Genomic DNA, 23,210 nt, shown 5'->3' with positions numbered 1-23,210 from the left:
TATTTCCTTGGGCAATATTTACAGGGCTGCACCTGGAAACGTCGTAAAGGCATGGACCAGAATGCTTGTGCTCTTCGTTGATGTGCAAGCCCCTGTGTGATCCTGGGGTTGCCAACCCTAGAGTCAATTGTCATAATTACGGTGAAGTTACTATTTGTTTGTTTATATACTGCTGTTTGTATGTTGCCCTCTCTGAAGGATCAGGGTGGTTCACATAGAACAGTACAGGAACAATACAGATAACTTAGAATAACAATGATGAATGAAGTGAAACAACAAGCAACATGGAACAGTAGAAAAACGTGGGAAACATTAAATTAACTCAGAACAATCATTCTATTTGAAAAAAAAAAACTCAAAATACACCCAGTTAATAAATAAAGTTGTTGCTAATGCTTTATGAAATGAATTATTTTTTGCCTCAATGTTTGTTAATTTCCATTTGACCATGTGGCCAATTTTTTCTAGTAGAACCTCCAGGGAAGGCCTGGGGATCTCCAGATGACAGAGATCAGTTCTTCTGTTTAAAAAATGGCTGTTTTGAGGGGTAGACTCTAGCACTGTGCCTTGCTGAAGTCCTTCCCCAAACCTTGCACTCCCCAGGCTCTACACCTCAAATCTTCAGGTATTTTCCAACCCAGAGCTGGTAACCCTGTTTGACCCACATATCACACATGAGGATAGATCTAATCCCACCTCTAAAGGTCTCTGAGTGCAGCTCATACATTGTCTCCAACACAATTCAGTGGAAGCGCTTCGCTTTTACGGGGAAATGTCAGCCACCATCACAAATAGTCACTATATATATACACTATATATAAATATATATATATATTTTAAGCAGTAAGAACACTTAGATCACATCTTCTGTCTTTGCAACACGTAGTAAACAAACAAACGAACTCTAACACTTAAGGATAAGGAATCTGTTATGGAAAAGATGGCTTTAAAACTAAGGGTTAAAGAAACACGTCGTAAATGGAGCCAGATGCATGTTTATTTATCATTGGCTGGCCTTGTGCAAATTCGGAAAAGCAAGGGAATTTTAATTAACCGGTCACGCAACACTTGCCTGTGGCCGTGTTTCATAATCAATCAGATAGAAATGTTATTTGCCTACTGCTTATGAACTGTTTGGCTATAAAACTAATGTGAAAATAAAAACTCTAATAAAAAGGCTACAAAAACCCCCTCAAAGAATGCCAGATTTTTGTCATAAAATATGATGGCGGACATCTCCTGAATTTGGTTGACGTGATAGTAGGGAATGTAGGTGCCGTTTTCACCCTTTGCTTTCTGTATGCCTTTGCTCTTTGGAATATAAACGCACACATTAAACATTAAAATCTGTGCCGGAATCTCAAGCTGCCATTTATGGAGACAACTCTATCATGTTTATTCATCTCATTTGTGTGTGCGTGTTAAGTGCCATCGTGTTGCTTCCGCCTTATGGCGACCCTGCGAATTAATGATCTCTGAGGCACCCTATCATGAACAGCCTTGCTCAGGTCTTGCAATCTCAATTGTGTTTAAACTTAAACACATATAAAGGTAAAGGTAAAGGTATCCCCTGTGCAAGCACCAGGTCATGTCTGACCCTTGGGGTGACGCCCTCTAGCGTTTTCTTGGCAGACTCAATACAGGGTAGTTTTGCCATTCCCTTCCCCAGTCATTACCGTTAACATATATATGACAGCCTAAAACCGGAAGGCATGTTGGCGACACCTTTATTGTTTTAATCCACCCTAAGCTTTCGGGAGAGGGCAGGAGAGAAATCTAATTTTCTACCTAAATCTATTAAACATAAGAATAAATACATTCATAAAGCTCCACCTCTGTTTTATCCTCACTGCAATAATCTAGGGCAGGGAGTCCCAGCCATGGCTCCACCAGAGCTCCTCAGGGGCTCCCCGGCCTTCTTCCTACATCTTGTCTTAATGGACTCGGCCACAAGCTATTCCCAGCATTGCCATGAAAGCAGGAAATTGGGCACTTCCATTGAGCTGGGGGTGGCATTCTTGCCTGGGAAAGGGGGCGGAGCCTGGACACCTACTCCTGCCTCAAGATGCCTCCTTTCTCCTCCTCCATCCTTCTCAGGCATGGCAGGGAGGCGTGGCCAACTGACATCACTTCCGGCCTGGTTTCAGGGCTTCCCGAATCCTGAAAAATATTTCAGGGGCCCCTCCATGGTCAACAGGTTGAAAAGGCTGGCCTAGGGTTGGTGTAACTGAGCGAAATCAGCTGAGCAGAGGCTATCCAAGGAATTTCTCAACTAAACCTTTGGTTCCAGTCTAACAGAGGGCAGAATGTCTTGAAACAACATTAGTATAAACAACTCACACATGTGTTGATGTAATCTCTAAACCTTACTGTAGAATAAACTAAAGTGATGTGATCACATGGCAAACCACAAATTACCAGTTCTTTTAAACTGCAAAATCTAAGGGCCTGTCTCTAGCCTAAGCAGGATACCACAGATTCAGTGTCCAAGCCACTCTTTCCTTCGGAGGGTATGTCTTTTGAATTGGTATTCAGTTGAGGGTTTTTATGAAAAGCATTAAGAATATCTCCAGGATTAGCATTAAATAGATCCTGTTCCAAGTGTCGCCTCTGGGGCAGCAATGAAAATAATGGATTTTTATTTTGCTGGCATGATTCTTGGAAGTGGATTTTCACCCAAAAACTGAAGCAATTAACCTTTTTCATGTTAAGGTCCTTCAGGGAAGAGAACTTGGAGAAATTATTTCCTATTGAATACAGATTTCCACAGCCTTGGCCTTCTGCTGGCTACTATACTTCTCTCACACCACACTGGTCTCTCACAAAACGGGATTTGGGGTGCCATCAAAGGATCACAAGTTGCTTGTTTCATCTGTTGTTGTTTCTTCCGAACCCCTTGAACCAGGGGTAGTCAACCTGTGGTCCTCCAGATGTCCATGGACTACAATTTGCTGGCAGGGGCTCATGGGAATTGTAGTCCATGGACATCTGGAGGACCACAGGTTGACTACCCCTGCCTTGAACAACCTCTCTCTGGAAATTTCGTTCTATTGCTGCAAACCGCAAATGGCTGATTCGCACTAAACAAAGATGTGTTTGCCACCTACACAACAGAAGGAATGAGGCTAGAATCAGCAGCCAATCAAGGATCTCTATCAGTTATGTTCTCAGTCAGAACACTGGTCTGTCAAGATCAGTACTGTGTACTCAGGTGTGGTGGCTAAGCCTCTGATTTGGAGAACCGAGTTTGATTCCCCATTCTTCCACATGAAACTGGCTTGTGTGACCTTGGGTCAGTCACAGCTCTCTCAGAGCTCTCTCAGCCCCACTTTCCTCACAGCGTGTTTGTTGTGGGGAGAGGAAGGGAAGGCAATTGTAAGCTACTTTGAGACTACTTTGGGTAGTAAAAAAGCTGTGTACAAAAAGCCTGAGCTCTTCTTCCCTCCACCTCAATGATAGCTAATGATGTTGAATGGGGGTTGAAACCCCCCCCCTTTTTGAGGGTATCACAATGGAAGGCAATTGTAAGCTGCTTTGAGATTCCTTCAGATAGTAAAAAGTAGAGTACAAAAAAATTGCAAGAATCGGATTGTCATATAAGATTTGAAAACATCGAACAAACTCCAATGTTTTGTTTTTCAATATTTTCTAAATTTTATGTCAAATTAAAGAATTCGATTTGACAAAATTTTATTTTTTTTAAGCTTTGAAATAATCTAAAAATAATGGAGATATCACAATGCAATGTTGAAATGTTATACTCCCCTACTGCAATACTGTCTGGTACCGTATGGTATATGGCTCACTAGTTAAATATGCACCTTGTTCCCAGCCTCCTGGATGTTTACAGCTTGTGTCTCCTTATGCCTGTTTATTTAAGCTATGACTGCCCAGAGGTTTTAAAAACCTGTCTGTAAAACAAAACAGGTACATTTTTGTGACAAGCTATCTGTCTGTCGTATATAATTCTATAAGGTTACCTCATTTCTGTGGCCTGTTCACCTGCCAGGTTTAAACCTGATACCTACCTGACCATTTCCCCATAGAAGTGAAAAAAGCAAGTTTGTTTATTTTGAAATAAGATCAGCCACTTGTCAGCCATAATATGATTTATACAAAAGAAGAAAGGGGGATGTTCAGTCAAGATAAAGAAAAAGGGACATGAGTAATTATTATAGTTCATTTCTTCATAATCATAAGAATTCCAAAAAATAACCCTGATAGGTATATCAAGGATTTCCAAATGACAGAAGATCTCATGGGTAATGCCTTCAATACATTCCAGGATACATCTCATTCTATACAGGAGATATAAATATTTTCTGGTGGCTATAATTTGAGCACCCCAACTTATATGGTCCGGACTAGCCTGATCTTTTCAGCTAAATAGAATTGGCTCTGGGTAGTATCGGATGGGAGACTGACGACTGACAGGCCAGAGTGGAGCCATTTTAGAGTCATTCTAGTTTAGAACCGTATGAGCCTCTTGTGGCGCAGAGTGGTAAGGCAGCCGTCTGAAAGCTTTGCCCATGAGGCTGGGAGTTCAATCCCAGCAGCCGGCTCAAGGTTGACTCAGCCTTCCATCCTTCCGAGGTCGGTAAAATGAGTACCCAGCTTGCTGGGGGGTAAACGGTAATGACTGGGGAAGGCCTGGCAAACCACCCCGTATTGAGTCTGGCATGAAAACGCTAGAGGGTGTCACCCCAAGGGTCAGACATGACTCGGTGCTTGCACAGGGGATACCTTTACCTTTACCTTTTTAGTTTAGAACCATTTTAGAAGGCTGCAAGTGGCTTAAACAAGCTACATTCAGCACACCTACAGAGCAGAATGTACCTGTTGACATGCTGAAGACTGAAGCCATTGTTCTGTTTTAGACAAAACATGCTCAAGGCCACAGCAACATCTGGTAGATGACAAAAAGGACTGTAGCCATCTTAAATAGCAATGTGCAGCTTGAGTAGACTGAATTTCGCAAACGTGCAACATGGTTCTAGTAGAGAAGGGATAGAGAAGAAATGTGAATAAGCCATTGTTCAGCAACAGGCAGGCCTAATAAGGAAATGTGTGCTTAGCAAATGCATCGTACGTAAGGCCGACCTATAGAGGTATAATCAAAAATTATGTTTCGTATGTTTGAAAGTTGTTTATTGCCAACTATAAAAGCTATAAAAAGCTAATGCTTGGGCGGATCCCCTGGATAACCTTTATTGCAATAAAGTTTCACTCTGCTTGGACAGAATCTCTCCTGCTGTGTTTTTATTGGAGCAAGGGACATCAGGCAGTGGCCCCATTTGGGCTACAAGACCACCAAGGAATGCCAGGGTTTGCTTTAGGATGCTTAGGGCTGATCCTGCGTAGAACAGGGGGTTGGACTAGATGGCCTGTATGGCCCCTTCCAACTCTATGATTCTATGAGGGTTCCTATGCAGAAAGAGGCAAAGCAAACCACCTATACTAGTCTCTTTCCTTGAAACCCATGCAGAGTCCAAATAAATCAGCTGTGACTTAAGGGCGTGGTGGGGGAAGGACACCAGTGACCTTGAGAATAGTTTTGTATTTCCATGGATCCTGTCCAGAGGGGCCAAGCAACTGAAGACTGGTTTTCTATTCTTGCAAGAGGAAATTATTGATCCTGGAATCCAAAATGGCGCTGGACAAAATTTCTTCCAGCACTGAATGCTACAAAAAGGTTGGCTCATGCAACACAAACATACACATGCATATATGTTCTTTCCAAAACATTTTTAACTGAGCAGGGGGGGAAACGATATTAAGTTATTATCAGGGAGAAAGAATGCGGAGGTCTGAAAAGATGCAAGATCATTGTGTTATTCATTTAGATAGTTAGCCATGACGGGGACCCAACGTAGCTCACAACACCCTTCTCCCATTTTATATTTAAGCCTCTCAACTACCCCGTGAGGCAGGTTAGGTGGAGAGATAATTAGCCCACTTCCATTACACAGTGGGCATGTGTCTCCCAGATCCTACTCCAACCCTCTAATCTGCACACTCAAACATACATCAGTTAATAGGGAAGCTTTGTCACCAGTTTTGGCATCTTGCAATTGGCCAAGCAAAACAACAGCCATTTGAATATCTACCCATGAACTATTACAGACAGTATTTCTGTGGCATTCTGCAAAGTGTACTGAACATCTTATGCTTTAAAGATAAGAGGATGATCTTTAGATCAAAAGAAGAAACCATGCATTAATATTTAAGTATTATATAGTATCAGAACAATGCCCCTTTGGATGGAACCTCAGAATGTCTACAGAAGTAAGCCCTGCGGGTGGCCCAAGCGAACAACTATATCAGTGCTCCCCTAAGAGTAAAATATTTCACTTCTAGCAGCCAACAGTCCAGGAGGGAGATTGGCATTGGAATGTTCTCCTAGAGCCAGCTTGGTGTAGTGGTTAGGAGTGTGGACTTCTAATCTGGTGAGCCGGGTTTGATTCCCTGCTCCCCCACATGCAACCAGCTGGGTGACCTTGGGCTTGCTGCAGCACTGATTAAGCTGTTCCGACCAAGCAGTAATATCAGGGCTCTCTCAGCCTCACCTCCCTCACAGGGTGTCTGTTGTGGGGAGAGGAAAGGGAAGGCGACTGTAAGCTGCTTTGAGACTCCCATTATGCACAGAGTGGAAGGTCTGCATTCGGGGTGGAATGGCGGCGGCTAAAATCACCAATTATGCACGCTGCAGGCGTCAACTGGGCGCAGAGTCAATGTATGCCGCTGAAAAAGCCGCATGCAAAAAAGCCGAGATGCAGAAGAAAGTGGAGCTTCCCGGGACCGCGGCTCCAGAGTAGCCGCGTGCATAATTGGATACTCTGGGTTTTGCCGCCGTTGCATTCCGTCCTGTGCGTAAGCTGTTTGCTTCGCTTCTTCTTCCTCCGCGTTCTCCATGCCGCCGTTTCAGCGGCCGTGCATAATAGGCCTATAAGAACCAATCTTCTTCTTCTTCTTCTTCTTCTTCTTCTTCTATAATTTGGCCTTTAGACATGTTAAAGAGAAAATTCTCTTGCCTGTAATTCTTGTCTAAAAAATTTCTCCCTGAAATCCAGTTATCAGTTTCTTTCCCTCTTTTTGGCACTCTGGAATTTATTTTGAATTAATTCCGCTTTGATCAGAAAAGAAATTCAGAAGATATAAGGGTGGAGGGTTCTGCAAAATTTCAGAATGTTACTCTGCATATGCTCAGAGGCAAGTAAGGTCTTTCTGTCCTCCTCTTGGAGCACCATACTTTACTGTATAACATTTAAAAAACAACAGCAAGGGTTGAAACTACAAAGGGCAGAGCATCACCATGTGGAGTAACAAAAAACTACAAAGAGAAATTAAAGAGAAATTCATTTTTTTTAAGAGAAAAAAGAAATAAAGGGCTGTATCTAAAAAAATGAACTTTGGAAAATTACATTCTACTCCCCATAACTGTGCTATTTTTGGACTCTTTATTGTTCTGTCTGAAAACCAAAGGGTACATTGGTCGTCACTAGTGAGATTTCTGCTGCTGCTGTTTCCTTCTACTCTCTTACAAAAAATAGCTGTGTTTTGTACTCTTCTTCCAGATGAAAGCAGCATTCTCTGGTCTCTTTCAAATCAGAAGCACTTAGAAAGCATGCCAGCCAGCCAGTTGTTACTATTTTGGTGAGCTAACTGCATGTAAGCAGTCTTGGGTCAGGGGTAAATCATCGGTTTGCATGGAGAAGAAGAGCTGGGGGCTCTATACCTCGGGCCATTCCGCACCAGGATCTATGTAGCAAATTGGTTGCGGAATGAAAAAACGCCATTTTAAATAGTGGAATTTGGCGTAACGCATACCTGCCTTTGTAGTGGAATCCAGTTGTGTTTCTATCATTTCCCACAGGTTTCCAGTCTCGGCAAAAATCGTTAGCCAGGAAGCTATATTGCCGAGCTATGTCCCGCACCTGGACGTCAAGCAGCCAATGGGCAGCCGTTATCATGCTCCCGAAAAGCCCCTTTTCCTTTAAGGAAGGTTTAAAAAAAAACACGTTGCAACGAATCTGCGTTGATTCGTTGCAACGGAGAGACCCATCTAGCCAGCAGGTGGTGTTTGAGCTGCCGTTTCATCATTGCCACGCTCCCCCTGAGTGAAAAAAAAGTAACCCCCCCCCGATTTTCGGCCGAAAATAGAGTGAAAAATAAAGGGAAAATAAACCAGCAAACAGGGCTGTGTGTTGCTTGGTGCTTGGTGACTTAAAACAGCTCTGGGGAGGGACTGCAGCCAGGGAAGCCTCGCTGGGTAAACGAATGCTCGCCAATGCGTTGATCTCCGCTCGCTCCGAGAAAAAAAAAATGGCGATCGCTTCGCCGGAAGATCAGAGGAGAGAGCCAGGGGGAGGGACTTTGCAGAAACCGCAACAATGGTAATGCACAGAACTTTCCCGCTAGTGTTGCAGATTGGTTGCAAGAGTGTAGCGCTTTTGTGAGGGTGAATCCACTTTTTGGGATTTCCCTGAAAGCGCTACAACGAAGCGCTTTTTGCAGATTGGTTTCAGGAGTGTTGCAGATTGTCAACGACGTTGTGCTTAACAGCAAATCAGTAGCGATTTCAATTTGCAACCATTGTGCAATTTTGAACGAGTGCGGAATGGCCCCTTGTTTTCACTACTCAAAGAAGTCCCATGATGGCTTGCAAACAGCTTTCCCTTTCTCTCCCCACAAGAGACACCTTGTAAGAAGAAGAGTTGGTTCTTATATGCCGCTTTTCTCTACCCAAAGGAATCTCAAAGCGGTTTACAATCTCCTTCCCTTTCCTCTCCCCACAACAGACATCCTGTGAGGGAGGTGAGGCTGAGAGAGCCCTGATATTACTGCTCGGTCAGAACAGCTTTATCAGTGCCGTGGCGAGCCCAAGGTCACCCTGCTGGCTGCATGTGGGGGAGCGCAGAATCGAACCTGGCTTGCCAGATTAGAAGTCTGCACTCCTCACCACTATATCAAGGCAGGTGGGGCTGAGAGAGCTCTAAGAGAACTGCCCTGCAAAAACAGCTCTAAGAGAACTGTGACTGGCCCAAGGTCACCGAGCTGGCTCCATGCAGAGGAGTTGGGAATCAAACCTGGTTCTCCAAATTAGAGTCCGCCAACCTGTGCTACAGCACAAAGGTCCCGGGTTTCAACTCCTGGGCAGCTCCAGTTGAGATTGAAAAAGAACAGGATGCAGGAAATGTGGAAGGCCTCATTTGAGATGCTGCCAATCAGAGTAAGCAACACCAGCCTAGCTTTATGGAAGGGCAGACTCAGCATACAGCATAGTCATGTGATGCAGGAAGGTGAGAGAGCTGCAACCGCTGCATCCTCACACAATGCCTGAGCAATATCACAGGGACTAGCAGTACCTTGCCCCAGTGCAGGTGACCATAAGGGGCCACTGCTGCTAGCCCAGGAGTTGCAAGCAAGGTTGGTTAGTGGTATCCCTGGGGCACGCTTCTCGTTGGGTGTGCTGGAATACGCAAGATCTGCCTACAAAGAGATTTAATCAGGAACCATCTGGGGGGGGGGGGGGGAGAGCAGGAAGAAACTGACAGATACGGAGAACCAGATGCATCACTCCCATTCATCTCTGCTTTCCCACCACAGCCTTCACAGTGCAGTCCTAAAGAGTTACGCCTAAGCCCATTGACTCCAATGGACCTTGAATAGTCGAAGAGTGCTTTGGATTGCCCTGCGAATGCCACAGGGCCTATAACTGGCTCTACAACTTCGGCCAAAGTCAATGTTTATTAAACTGCCAACCGTGAAGATATGGATTTCTCTCTTTTTAATGTTCCCCAAAGCCTTGGGGCAGATCCTTCATTTATTGACAAGAGTGAAGCACACCACTGTACGGTAGACAGGTCGTCAGCCAGTCGTCTTTCCCAATTTGTTACAGAGCCAGCAAATGAGGGAACGGATGAACTCCCCATGAAATCCCCGTTTCTGTAGAACTTGTTTTGTGCCACCACCTCATCCATCACTGGCAGGACCAAGGAGGGAGCCGACAGGAGTGTACAGGCTGCCTTAGATGCCCTCTAAGCTATTTGGGAATGGTCAGAAGAGACAGGCGCATGGGAAGCAAAGGTCAAGACTGGAAATACTGAGCCAGGTCTTTGGCAGCAAGGCTCTTGCTCATTTTACTTGTAAACACATCTACATTTCTTGGCGAATGTGCCTTACTAGTTTCCTTTCCAGCCTTCTTTGTGGAAAGAGACCATTCACATCTCCATCCTCTTTCCTGGACTCATAATAGTGCAAGGGTTGAGTATTGATCCGTGGAAGGGCAAAGAAGTGTTTAACCCCACTATCCGAATCAGAATTGACTATTTTTCTGATGCTAGAAAGGTTAACACATCTTAGAATGGCAGTGGTGATGGTGGGGAATTAAACACATTTTAAATGATCATTTCAGATTAACGCCAGCGAGCCCAATCTCCTCAGTTCTTGGAAGTGAAGCAGGGTCGGCCCTGGTTTGAACCTGTATGCAGGGTTGACTTATCTATTAGCCCAGCCTTTTTCAACCTTTGGACCATGGAGGAGCCCCTGAAATAATTTTTCAAGCCACGAGGAGCCCCGGAAGTTATGTCAACTGGCCGTGCCTTCCTGTCATGCCCCTGGAAGTGACATCACCACTTGTGTTAACAGGCAGGCTCGAGGATTGGGGAGAGAGAGACAGGAAGTGCTTTAAGGCAGGAGTAAGTGTACAAGCTCCACCCCCTCCCAGCTGCAGAAACCACGAGAGCACTCACTCATGCTGGGGGGGGGGCAATGAAAGCGGCTGGTTCCCTAGCTTGTCCATTAAGGCAGGAGGGGAAAGGCCACAGACCCCCTCAGGACCCCCCCCCCCCGGTTGGGAATCCCTGATTACATTCAATAGGCACAGCGCCTTTGGCCTACGATACTTTTAGGGGACCACAAAAATATTTTAATTTCTTTTCAAATGAGAAATAAAAAATTAACTTTTAGAATTAAAATGTTTAAATTTTTTTCTCACAGAAAAGAAAATGAAATGATGTTAAGGGCCCAGGAGAATTCATTAAATTAAGCTTAAAATAGAAAAGTAAAATAAAATGCTGAAGTATTCTATATCAAAAGTAAACTTTTAATCTTGCTGTTATTACGGTGGGAGGGGACTAGGGCCCATGAAATCCATAATGCAGCCTTGCCTATATGGGAGACCACCAAGGAAATCCAGAGTTGCTATGCAGAGGTCGGCAATGGCAAAAAAAAAATTGTCTTTTTCCTCAAAAACCCTATGGGATCTCAATAAATTGGGTGAGACTTGACATCAGAAAAAACAAAAAGCAACCATTTGGCAACTCTACTCCTCTAACCAGTGCATGCTTAGGGCTTCCTCCTGCAACCTTGTTAGGATGACAAGTTCACCGCCTGATCTTGTTATTCCCTCTAAGGTAATTCCCACATTCCGGATTGACCTTGCTGAGACCACTAAAGGAAGGTTGTTAGACTCTCCTGTAGCATTCAGGCATACCTACTCAGGTCCTTTCTTGATTTCGCTCCACCTCAGTGATAACTAGTGATGTACAACAGGAGATGAATCTCTCTCCCCCTGCCATGTGATGATAGCACAACTTGTGTCAATATATACAAACGTTTTCGGGGGCGTCTTTTCTTCTCACAAATAGACAGCCCTCCCAACATTATATACAAGACGTTTTTATGCCAATAAAGGTATCATTATATACAAATAGTATTTTAATGCTGTACATACCTGAAACTTGAAAGCAAATTTAAGACAACCCTCCCCCTTTTTCTTGATGCTACACATGGAAAAGAACACAGCCTTCCTTTTGGATGAATCCTAGATCTAATTTGTAAACAAAACAAATTTGGCCTCCAGAGTCAAAAATACAGAGCGCTGCTAGGAGAGAAATAGAAATATATATTTAGATGAAAAAAAACGACAATATGGGTAAGTTGGGCAAACTGGCTCTCAGGAACCAAACCAGCTGAGAATTTAATATAATAATTGCGTGCTTTTTAAACCAACCGGTGTTTGACTTTGCATATCTGCTCCACATAATATATTTCTGGTAAGGCTTTGGAGGAGGAGCATGTCTCATGGCTTAAGTGCCACTCAGTGTGTAACACCCACTCAGGGAGGCTGTCCCGCCCCTGAATGCCTCCTCCTCCAACCGGCTTGCCTGTCTGTCCAGCAGCCAGCCAATCACCTTCCATCCCTCACCTCTGACCACCCCCTCCTCCTTCCACTTCCCTCCGAGGCTCGGAGGCTGCAGATCCCTGCTGCGTGAGAGCTGCCCCTGCCAGTGAGTTCCCTAACAGCTGCCTGCAGCCTTTCCAGTTCTGGAGGGGGGGAGGGGGAGGCCATTTGCAGAGTTCTTCCACCCCACCCCCTAATCTAGCACCCGTTGTATACCTGAATGCAACGGGCTTGGTCCCTAGTAATAAGACGGTAACAGCTTAGAAAGGACACATACAAAAGGTCATTGGTAATGTCCAAGTTTTATTGGTGTTGAGGTAGCTTTGCCTTATTGTGAAGGGGTTAGCCGCGATAGCCGTACAGTTGGCCTACTGAGAAAAGTATCCTGCTTATTGAAATTTTTGACAATCCACAAGCGAGAGAACAGCAAGCGGGATTAACGAGAGGTCACAATACATCGCTATCGTCATTATCATCATTCAGCAGCAAACGTAATGGCGGTAATCATGGCAAGGAAGCGTCTGGCAAAGTCGGAGCTGGATCCCAAAAGCGGGTGCTTTCATTCATGGGGGAGGGGGAAACATGAAAACTATGTCATGTGGGCTGAAGCGGATTCCGTATAAACTGTCTTGCTGGCCCAAAAGTATAAAATGAGGCAATAAATGGTATGTATGGCTTATTTTTTTTTTCAGTGGAATGGGGAGGGGGGAGTCGGGGTGAAGCCGGAACAGCAAACGCCCAGTAAGCTCTAGCATCATCTGCCAGTACTGCCCCCAATTTCTTTTTTGCCACTTACTGCTCATGGTTATCGCCCCCGCGACGGCATTAGGGAGACATCCTTGAACCGTGCATAGTCGGATGCCGAAGCATCTCTTCGATTGGTACGGATACTTTTAGCTGTGCTTAGTGTCAGAGGTAACCAGCAGACTACAGGTCCAGTCACAGGTGAGTCTTCGAAGAGACTAAAGACGCCCGTTCTATATGGGGGAGACAAACATATTTTTAATGCCGAGGTCAGTGTCTTCAAAATCAAGTCTTGTACATGGTTCCACTACCTAGTGGGAAACAATGGCTTGAAACAGTGATGGGAGGTTAAGTGGTTCAGGCCAATAGTCCAGCATCCTGTCTCATACGGTGGCCAATCAGTCCCTCTGGAGGGCCAGCCACAGGGTATACAGACCCAAAGCCTGGCATTATTCACGCAACTGCATTTAAAGACATTTACACTAGAAACATAGAGCCTCTTGTGGCGCAGAGTGGTAAGGCAGCAGACATGCAGTCTGAAGCTTTGCCCATGAGGCTGGGAGTTCGATCCCAGCAGCCAGGTCAAGGTTGACTCAGCCTTCCATCCTTCCGAGGTCGGTAAAATGAGTACCCAGCTTGCTGGGGGGGTAAACGGTCATGACTGGGGAAGGCACTGGCAAACCACCCCGTATTGAGTCTGCCATGAAAACGCTAGAGGGCGTCACCCCAAGGGTCAGACATGACTCGGTGCTTGCACAGGGGATACCTTTACCTTTACCTTTACACTAGAAACAGCACATAAGAGGAGCCCTGATGCATCAGGCCAATGGTCCACCTAGCCCAGCATCCTGCCTTACACAGTGGCCAACCAGTCCCTCTAGAGGGCCAACAACAGGGCACAGCGGCTGAGGCTTTGTTCCCATAGACACTACCATTTTGATAGTCAAAGGAGAATGGTTCCAAGTATACACACAAAGGGAACCCACATACTGCCTAACCGGTATCACTTAACTGAAATTCCAAATCATTTCCTCCTCCTCCAAGCTCCCCGTGAGTGTACATAGTTTTTTAAGCTGTAGGAGGCCACCTCCAGACAGTGAAAAGAATGGGCATTTTCCGGGGCGAAAGGACTCAGCAGTCCCTAAAGCATCTTAGAAAGTCAAATGCAGCATGGCAGAATTGTGTGTGTGTGCCTGGCCCTTTCTTCCACATTAACGGTGAGGGTGTGAAGGATGTGCTGCCCAAGAGCTCCCTCCAGAACCCTGGTACTCTAGATCAGGGGTAGTCAAACTGCGGCCCACCAGATGTCCATGGACTACAATTCCCAGGAGCCCCCTGCCAGCGAATGCTGGCAGGGGGGCTCTGGGAATTGTAGTCCATGGACATCTGGAGAACCACAGTTTGACTACCCCTGCTCTAGATGCTACTCATCACACAGCAGTTGGGGTTAAAACTTGGCTTTGGCCCACTAGCTTTGTTGAGTCGCCCTCAGTATCTTTTCAGACCCTGCGAAGAATACATTACGAGGGTTGCCAAGCCCTCTGGGAAATACCTGGAGGTTCTAGGGAGGGACCGGGGCCCATTTATCCATGTAGCACATGCAGCATGTGCTATGGGCCCCATGCTTCCAGGGCTCCTGTGTGGTGCCTCCCCCCATAGATCAGGGCTGTAACCTCTCCCCTCCCCATTCCCTCTTTAAGGACACTTGTAGTGATACCCCTTTCCAGTTTGGGAGGCCCTGTCTGGGTACTCCTGCCACAATTGTTCTCTATTAGGAAATTTTGAAATTGAATCTGGTGCAATGGGCAGGTTTTGGGAGGAGAGGGACGTCAAATGCCATACTGTCCGCCTTCTAAAGTGGCCATTCTCTCAGGTGAACTGACCTCGGTCGCCTTGAGATCAGTTGCATTGCCATGAGAAGTGCAGCCACCCCCTGGCATTTGGCTATGAGCCTTCTCCTCACTACTTGATACACAAAGTTTCAAGTTTACTATCTAAAATGCAAATACCTGGGAAGAAGGATTTCTTCTCCCTCCCAGCCACCGTTCTACCACCTACTGACAGCCACTTCATCATACGGCAAAGTTAGCCTGTTATCCCCAAAATCTTGTATGATTTCCAGACTCTCATATATCAGCATGTCAAGTAAATGCCTCTTCATCTAAAAAAATGAGGAAAGCACTAGACAGACAGTCCCTCAAGTGACCTCAGGGTTCCTAAACCGCCACAGACTACATCAATCTTTATGCCTAATAGGACCACATTGTGTTTATTAACCCACCGGACATTAGTTTTGATCTTCTTGGACCTCTCCTAATCCCCATGTGTTAAATGTGACCCTTTCTGTTTTGTTTTTTTTTTAAACCTCTCTGTGGTTAAATAAACAAAATAAAAACTTCACTGGTGTTCGCTCAGAGAATGGGTACTCCACTTTAAGTCCAACCTCCTTAGATTATTCTCAAGCATCCCGTTTTTATTGTCAATTCATTTTGTACCATGATACCTGCCCAATGGTCTTTGGGTGCACACTAATTAAATCCCATTAATGGCTGATTGCAGGTCATCGGGCATAGAAACTGGTCAGGTCTTACGGGCCAGAGCCTCTGGAAAGTGCAGTGCTTTGCTAGTTCCATGAGTCACAGGAAACATCTGCATACTTTTTTTTTTCATGGAAGAATTTAAGCAAGAAATCAAAGTGTATCTGCAGCCAAGCCCTGACTGACTCTTGTTGAGGTTTCTATTGTCCGCTCGTTGAAAAGGAGCTGTGGGGGGGGGGGGGGGATGGCAATTACCAGACATAAAGTGAAATTCACTGGCAATAATTATAATGAATTTTATCTTCAGAGGAAACCAAGAGCGTGCGTGTGCATACAAATGGAAGCTTTAAAAAAGTATAACCGTTTTAGTCATACGTTCTAGCCTTTCTCCATATATGCCCCCTTCAATAATGTAAATGAAAGGGAAGCGAATTAGACACAAGTCGCTGTCCTGAATGTATTGCAATGAGACCACATAAAAATGAAAACAAAGTTCTTTGATGGTGCATTTGTAGTCCAGTTCAAAAAAACAGCACAGAATATTCTATATCAGACTTTCTCAGCCAGGGTTTTGTGAAACCCTTGGGTTTCCTGATGGCACTAGATAGAAGGGTTTCCCAAATGGGTGGGAAGTAATTAATTAATTTTTAAAAATTGTTAAACATTTATTGGGTGATATGGCCATATGGAGCCTCTTGTGGTGCAGAGTGGTAAGGCAGCAGACATGCAGTCTGAAAGCTCTGCCCATGAGGCTGGGAGTTTGATCCCAGCAGCCAGGTCAAGGTTGACTCAGCCTTCGATCCTTCCAAGTTCGGTAAAATGAGTACCCAGCTTGCTGGGGGGTAACCGGTAATGACTGGGGAAGGCACTGGCAAACCACCCCGTATTGAGTCTGCCATGAAAACGCTGGAGGGTGTCACCCCAAGGGTCAGACATGACCAGGTGCTTGCACAGGGGATACCATTACCTTTATGGCCATATATGATCATATCAGAAAAACCCTGTGAAATATTTTCTGTTCTGAAATGAGTGATTTGCTTTTAAAGACAAGGTGGGCATATTGCAGACCACCTCCAAAATGGCCAATGATGGGCCTGGAGGAGGTGAGAAGGGGAGGGGTCCTGAGTGGGCATGTACACAGCTATGCTTTCCAACCATATTCGACATGATCACGCCACTTCTGGGATTTCTTGAAGCCTGGACAATGCAGACTGTGGCCATTTTAAAACTGCCTTTGTACTCCATTTTAGTAACTGGTTGCTAATGGATTTTTTCTGTCATTCCAGACAGACCTGTTTTAGTACCTGACTGCTAGCAGAATTCATACAAACCTGCTTGTTTTGAGTTAGTAGAGCATGGTTGAGCCGGTCTTGAGGGAAAATTGCTTTCTCCTGTTTTCTAGTCCTTTGCTGTACTTCTGAATTACTGTAGTGTGCTGTTTAAAAGGTCCGTAGTGCTTCCTACAATGCTGTCCCCCACCCCAATTTTTGCAATAACTGTGAATCTCCCATGGATTTTTGCTTTTGAATGTTCTAAATTTTTTATTTTGAATTATACTGCTAATATGCCTTCACTCCGCTGTAGTTAAAAATCATAGAATAATAGAATTGGAAGGGACCTCCTGGGTCATCTACTCCAACCCCTGCCCTTTGAAGTTCTTTGAAGTATGCATGTGTCACCCCCTGAGTCCACTAGAGGGAGTTAAAGAGCTGGGGTATTCCTTATAAGGAAGAAAAGGTGCAATTTCCCCAGGAGGATTGGAGGACTGAACCTGTAGGGAGAAGCCCCCTCCCCTAAGGACCAGACTTTGTATAAAATAAGGTGACTAGATTGTCCCATTTTTGGAGGGACATCTGGGGGCACCTGGCAAATTGCACTTATGTTGCAAGTAAAAAATATATATATTACAATACTATTTTTGCGTTCTTTGCGTTCTATGAAAATTTTTTGTTGCTCCATATAGACCAAATTTTAATCAAGAACCCCCCCCCCCCCCCCAGTCAATGGTGTCCCGCTTTACCAATGTTAAAATCTGGTCGCCTTAGTATAAAAACTATATTAACTTTTTAGGTAGGAGAAGTTATTTTGCTGCCAATTGTATCCTGGTGCCAACACAGAACAGCTGCAAGTTGGTGCTTCTGCAAGGGACTGCTTAGGCAGAAGTAAGAAAAGAAAAAAAAAAGGACTGAGGCCCTGGTCTGCCCAAATACAGCAGGCTTGAATTGTTAACTCTTGGTTGCTGTTGGATGTGTTTAATGATTGTGCCAAATATGATCTCTGCTGAAGTTGGGTTATAGCTATTTCCATAAATGCAAGTGTCACAAGGTGGGATCACACTGTCATAGACGTGAACTTGCTCCCTTCTTCAATAATAATAAAAAATGTTTTGACGTTGTTGGTCCAACTGATTAGGTTACACATGCACACAAAAACTTATACCCAGAATAAAACTTTTTGGACTCAGATATAGTTCTGCTTCCCCACCACCAACATGGCTACCTACCTGAATCTATTTATCTACATGAGATGTTGAGATCTTGTGCCTACAGATGTAAAATTTCCAGAAATTTTGAAACTACACATACACACAGTTTCCCTTTCCCTTTTCCTCCCAGAAAAAAAAAAATCCAGCTGGGGAGGGGGAAGGAATACAATACTTATTGTCCTATCAAACCTAAACTAATATTACTGCTTTTAGCAACATAAAATGCATCATTTATAACTTACCGAGCAAATACAATTGCAGTGTTTACATATTTATGGAATTTAAATGTTATAAATGCCTTGGTTTTACACAAGGAAAATATACCCAATACTTGAGAGAAAATTGCAAGTAGATGCACCCCCTGTTACCTTAGTACATGCACCTTAATCTTTGCTAACTGGTTAGAGAGAGCTATGTTCTCAATGAAACTTTGTTTTCTTCTGAGGTATTGGTACCCTTTCTGCCCCCACCTCCTTCTGATCTTTGACCTCCCTCCTGCAAGGTAAGACAATCTGCTAATTATTACCCAACCTGAGGGAGCTGGGAAAATGTCAACCACAAGTCAGGTCAAAAAGGACAAGAGAAGGCATGCCACAGCTGAAAAGCACTGAGAGTCCTTCATGCTCCCTTCATGGAGATCAAGTGTCATTTGGGCATCTTGGAGTATGTCTCCAGCAGCCTTTCTCAACTTTTTTTTATCGTTGAGAAATTATGAAGCATTCTTCAAGCATCAAGAAACCCCAAAAGTAGTATGATCATGCAGAATATAATTGGGAAGCATAACTGTGTATATGTCCACCCTCCCCTTCCTACCCCCTCCAAGCTCATTGTTTCATAAAACTCTGGTAGAGAAGCTTGGTCTACGGTATGCCCACCTTACCTTTAAAAGCAACCCACTCATTTGAGAAAATATTTCACAAGAGGGTCCCTCCCCACCCCCCAAGTATTCCCCAAAATCTCATTTTTTTCCAGTTTTGGAAAAATTGAAAAGAATCCCTTGGTATGTATGTATGTGTGTACACACAAACGCAAACACAAAAACACACACTTAGAGGCAAAGGCCATTGCACCCAGGGAAACAACGGCGCTAGGATGCACACCTGCACTGTGGCCTTTCTTGGGGCTGGAAACTTGGCAAAAGCACAAATCATGGTGGGGGGGGGGGAGGAAGGAAGGAAGGAAGACAGAACACAGAGACCAAGCTGAGTCCCATGGGACTGGCAGGAAGCCTTTACTCCTTCTCCTGCCTCCCCCCAGACCCTTGAGATCCCACCTCTAAAGTCATTCTGTCTAAACAACAGCCTGAATAGCCCAGAGTGACCTGAGCTTGTCAGCACTTAGAAGCTAACCAGAATTGGCCACAGTTTATCCTTGGATTGGGAACCACCAAGGAAGGCTGTGCATGTAAAAACAATTGCCAACCTCTTGCTTTAAACAACCCCCCAGAAGGTTGGATGACTCTTGACAGCACTTACCCAGTCAGGAGTAAACAGGTAATGCAGACCTGAAATGCACAACATACCAATCTGACTGGGAACCAGTTGCACACCTGACTTCTTCGAAGAAGTCACTGGCAGTTATAACCTGGCCCACAAGTTGAAAAGCTCAGGCAAATATCAACAAAGGCGTGTTTAGTGAAGCCAAAATTTGGCAGCATTTCCTCATGGATGAAAGGAGGAAAGTACTAATGGCAAAGCTGGCATCGTCTGAGACAACAGTCCCTTCCAAACTGACTCTCTGCCCGCCTTAGTGCTGAAGATTCAGCAGAAAATGTAATTATATCTGAGTCTTCAGCATCAGCAGAAAACTAACATGACACAAATTATACCTCAAGCCCCTTTCTTTGCTGCCTTCCTAAGGACAGCCCATCAAGGTAAACAGAATTCAGTGTGTATATGTGTGTGTGCGTGCGTGTGTGTCTGTGTGAGGGGGGTATGCTCGTGTACATTGCCATGTTACAAGAAAGCACCTATGAACATGGAGAGACCCGTTCAGATATTATCTCTTCTGTGTATTTTATGTAGGGCTGTAAAATCTGCAAAGAACATTTCGCTAGTCCAAAGTGGCATATGCAGCCTACTCTTAAGGGCAGCATACAGGGATTGCATTACTATTGTTCTAAGTGATCTGTACTAGCTATCTGGAAGGCTGAATTAATTAATTGATTGATTGATTAATTAATTAAGAAGAAGAAGAGTTGGTTCTTATATGCCGCTTTTCTCTACCCGAAGGAGGCTCAAAGTGGCTTACAGTCACCTTCCCTTTCCTCTCCCCACAACAGACACCCTGTGAGGCTGACAGAATCCTGATATTCCTGCTCGGTCAGAGCAATTTTCTCAGTCCTCTGGTGAGCCCAAGGTCACCCAGCTGGCTGCATGTAGAGGAGCGCAGATTCAAACCCGGCTCGCCAGATTAGAAGTCTGCACTCCTAACCAGTAAACCAAGCTGGCTTCATGAATTAATGAAATCTTTTTTCTTCTAACCTGCCCTTCCAATACAACTCAGGGCATTTAGGTTTTTAACAAGTTAGGCCTGGGTTGCCCAAACCCAACCTGAATTCCCTGCAACCACACAGCAGCTTCGGGAAATAACTTTAAAAAAAATAGAAGATCCCAATTGGGTTTGGACAACTACTGTGTGGGGAAGAAAGGCACTGGTCTCCCCACAAGTCATTTTCCCCATGTCAATACAGCACCCAGGGGAATTATTTTCCTGTTTTTCCTGCTTCACAAGTATTAAATAGAATCATAGAGTTGGAACGGACCTCCAAGGTCCTCTAGCCCAACCCTCTGCAGAGTGCAGGAAATTCACAACTACCTGCCCACCACAGTGACCCCAATTCCATGCCCAGATGATGCGGCCACAAAACCCAGAATCACTAGCCAGTCCTGGCTGGAAAAAATCTGCTTTCTGATTCTAAAATGTTGATCGGGATTTCCCTGGGCATGCAACTTGGGCATGCAACCTGGCTGGTGGCCCCTGTGGTAAAATAGACAAGAGAGCGTTAAAAGATCATTTGTCCCTGCAAAAATTAAAAGAAAAATCTGAAGCCACGTATATAGGTGCTAGGGCAGAGGGGATAACAGTACCCTATTAGCTTGCTATTTGTGTCCAGTGGCTCCTTGAATCCCGATGAACTTTTATTCAAGGTACACGGTTTCATGTGCCGGCACACTTCTTCGGATACAATGAAACTGAAGTTGCCAGTCCATAGATAGATGTAGAGGGTAAGCAGCAAAGCTTAAAGGAACTAGTGGCAGCTTTAGGCCCGACCAAGTTTTTATTCAAGGTATACACCAGGGGTAGTCAAACTGCGGCCCTCCAGATGTCCATGGATTACAATTCCCAGGAGCCCCTGCCAGCGTTCGCTGGCAGGGGCTCCTGGGAATTGTAGTCCATGGACATCTGGAGGGCCGCAGTTTGACTACCCCTGGTATACACTTTTGTGTGCATGTGCTGTGATGGACAGGAGGCTGTCCCACCCTTGAAGGGGAAACAGTCACTCATTTGAGCCTGTGGGAATGCTGCTCCAGCACATGGATCACCTTTGAGAAGGGGGGAGGGTATTTTGGAGGGAAACTGCAAGAGTTCGAGTTCTGCCTCAGGGAGAGAGCAGTAAGCTGAAGTCCGGCTCAGGAAAAAAGCAGGCAGAGTGAAGGGCAGCTCTGCTTGGTAGTGCGGCATAGTGGTTTGACTCTACTTCTGACAGAGAAAAGCGCACCCAGTTGTTGGGCCTGTCTCTGGTAAAGAGCAGACCCTGTGCCATTCCTCTCAGGATGGGTGGAATCCTGTGTGTTTGTTAGGATCCAGCCTGGTGGCTAATGGGCAAAAGCCTGTTTATGCTCGGAAGCAATAAAGAAAATTGAAACTATTCTCTAAATTAATGTACCTCAGTCAGGTTTCTCTTTTGTCTATCTGGAGACCTGTGCTGCCAATCTCTTCCTTGAAACCTCCTTGTAAATCGATACATCTTCTTTGTAGTTAATATAGAATTCCTGCCTCAGGGATTTCTGCATTCTACTTGTGCACCACAATATTTACCTCACAGCAATGAACGCAAAGCCTAGACCAGCCCTTTTCAATATTTTTATTATTAGACTTTTTGAGCATTGAGAAACCCCTGAAACAGTCTTCAGTCTTCAAGAAACCCCAGAAGTGGCACCATCGTGCAGAATATGGTTGGGAAGCATAGATGTGTACACACCCACCCGGGACCCCTCCCCTTCCCACCCCCTCCAGGCCCATCATTGGCCATTTTGGGAGGGGGGGCAGGTCAATATGACCATATATGGTTATATCACCTGATAAATCACCTGAGCCTTCGGGGAGGGCGGTATATAAATCTAAATAAATAAATAAATAAAATGTTAACCAATTTAAAACATATATTAAAAATTAACTCCCAACTATTGGGGAAACTCTTTGAGGGCCACCAAGAAACCCCAGAGATTCACGAAACCCTGGCTGAGAAACCCTCGCCTAGATACCTGGTAACTGAGGGGAAAGTTTATAGTTTTTAAAAAAACCTAGTCCCCCAAAATCATATGGGACCGTGTGGATCCTCTCAGTTGACCAAAATGGCCTGTCTCACTGGCCCCCATCATACCAAATTAAACTCATCAGCCATGTATGACGGACCCATAGAGGGCATCACACAACCCCTGGTTTAGTTTTCTGTTCAGGATTGTAAAAGAGATTGTAAAAGGAGAGCCAGTTTGGTGTAGTGGTTAGGAGTGTGGACTTCTAATCTGGCATGCCAGGTTCGATTCTGCGCTCCCCCACATGCAGCCAGCTGGGTGACCTTGGGCTCGCCACAGCACTGATAAAGCTGTTCTGACTGAGCAGTGATATCAGGGCTCTCTCAGCCTCACCCACCTCACAGGGTGTCTGTTGTGGGGAGAGGAAAGGGAAGGCGACTGTAAACCGCTTTGAGACTCCTTCAGGTAGGGAAAAGCAGCCTATAAGAACCTACTCTTCTTCTTCTTCTTCTAAAAGTTGGGCGTCATAGACTTGGTAGGCAACAACACTGCACTTGACATTGTGGGTCGCAAACCGCAGTCTAATTTGATTGCGATACAGCTAATATTGCCTTAGGATCAGAAGAAATGTTGCCAAAGAAATGCCTTCTGCAAATATGTGATAACCTCTAACTGCCATGACAATTTCTGGCATCGGGCACACTCCCTACGCCTGCAACAAGCACGTTACACCTGCGCCGGCAATTTGAAATCCCATTTGCTTTCTGCCGTTCCTCAAGCCA

General features: G+C 44.9%; 1 protein-coding gene across 1 annotated transcript in view; it reads right to left on the bottom strand.

Annotated features, from left to right (window-relative positions):
• Positions 1–12,476: 12,476 nt before the first annotated feature.
• Positions 12,477–23,210, bottom strand: part of KCNS3 (potassium voltage-gated channel modifier subfamily S member 3) — a 50,755-nt gene continuing 40,021 nt past the window's right edge. Inside the window, exon 4 of the mRNA XM_077311241.1 lies at positions 12,477–13,161. Within this exon, the coding sequence (XP_077167356.1) occupies positions 13,124–13,161 (38 nt within the window). The 3' untranslated portion in view covers positions 12,477–13,123. The remainder of the gene's footprint in view (positions 13,162–23,210) is intronic.

The sequence above is a fragment of the Paroedura picta genome, chromosome 1 (genome assembly GCF_049243985.1).
Source record: "Paroedura picta isolate Pp20150507F chromosome 1, Ppicta_v3.0, whole genome shotgun sequence".
Taxonomy (NCBI): domain Eukaryota; kingdom Metazoa; phylum Chordata; class Lepidosauria; order Squamata; family Gekkonidae; genus Paroedura; species Paroedura picta.
This window is presented reverse-complemented; position numbering and strand designations above follow the sequence as displayed.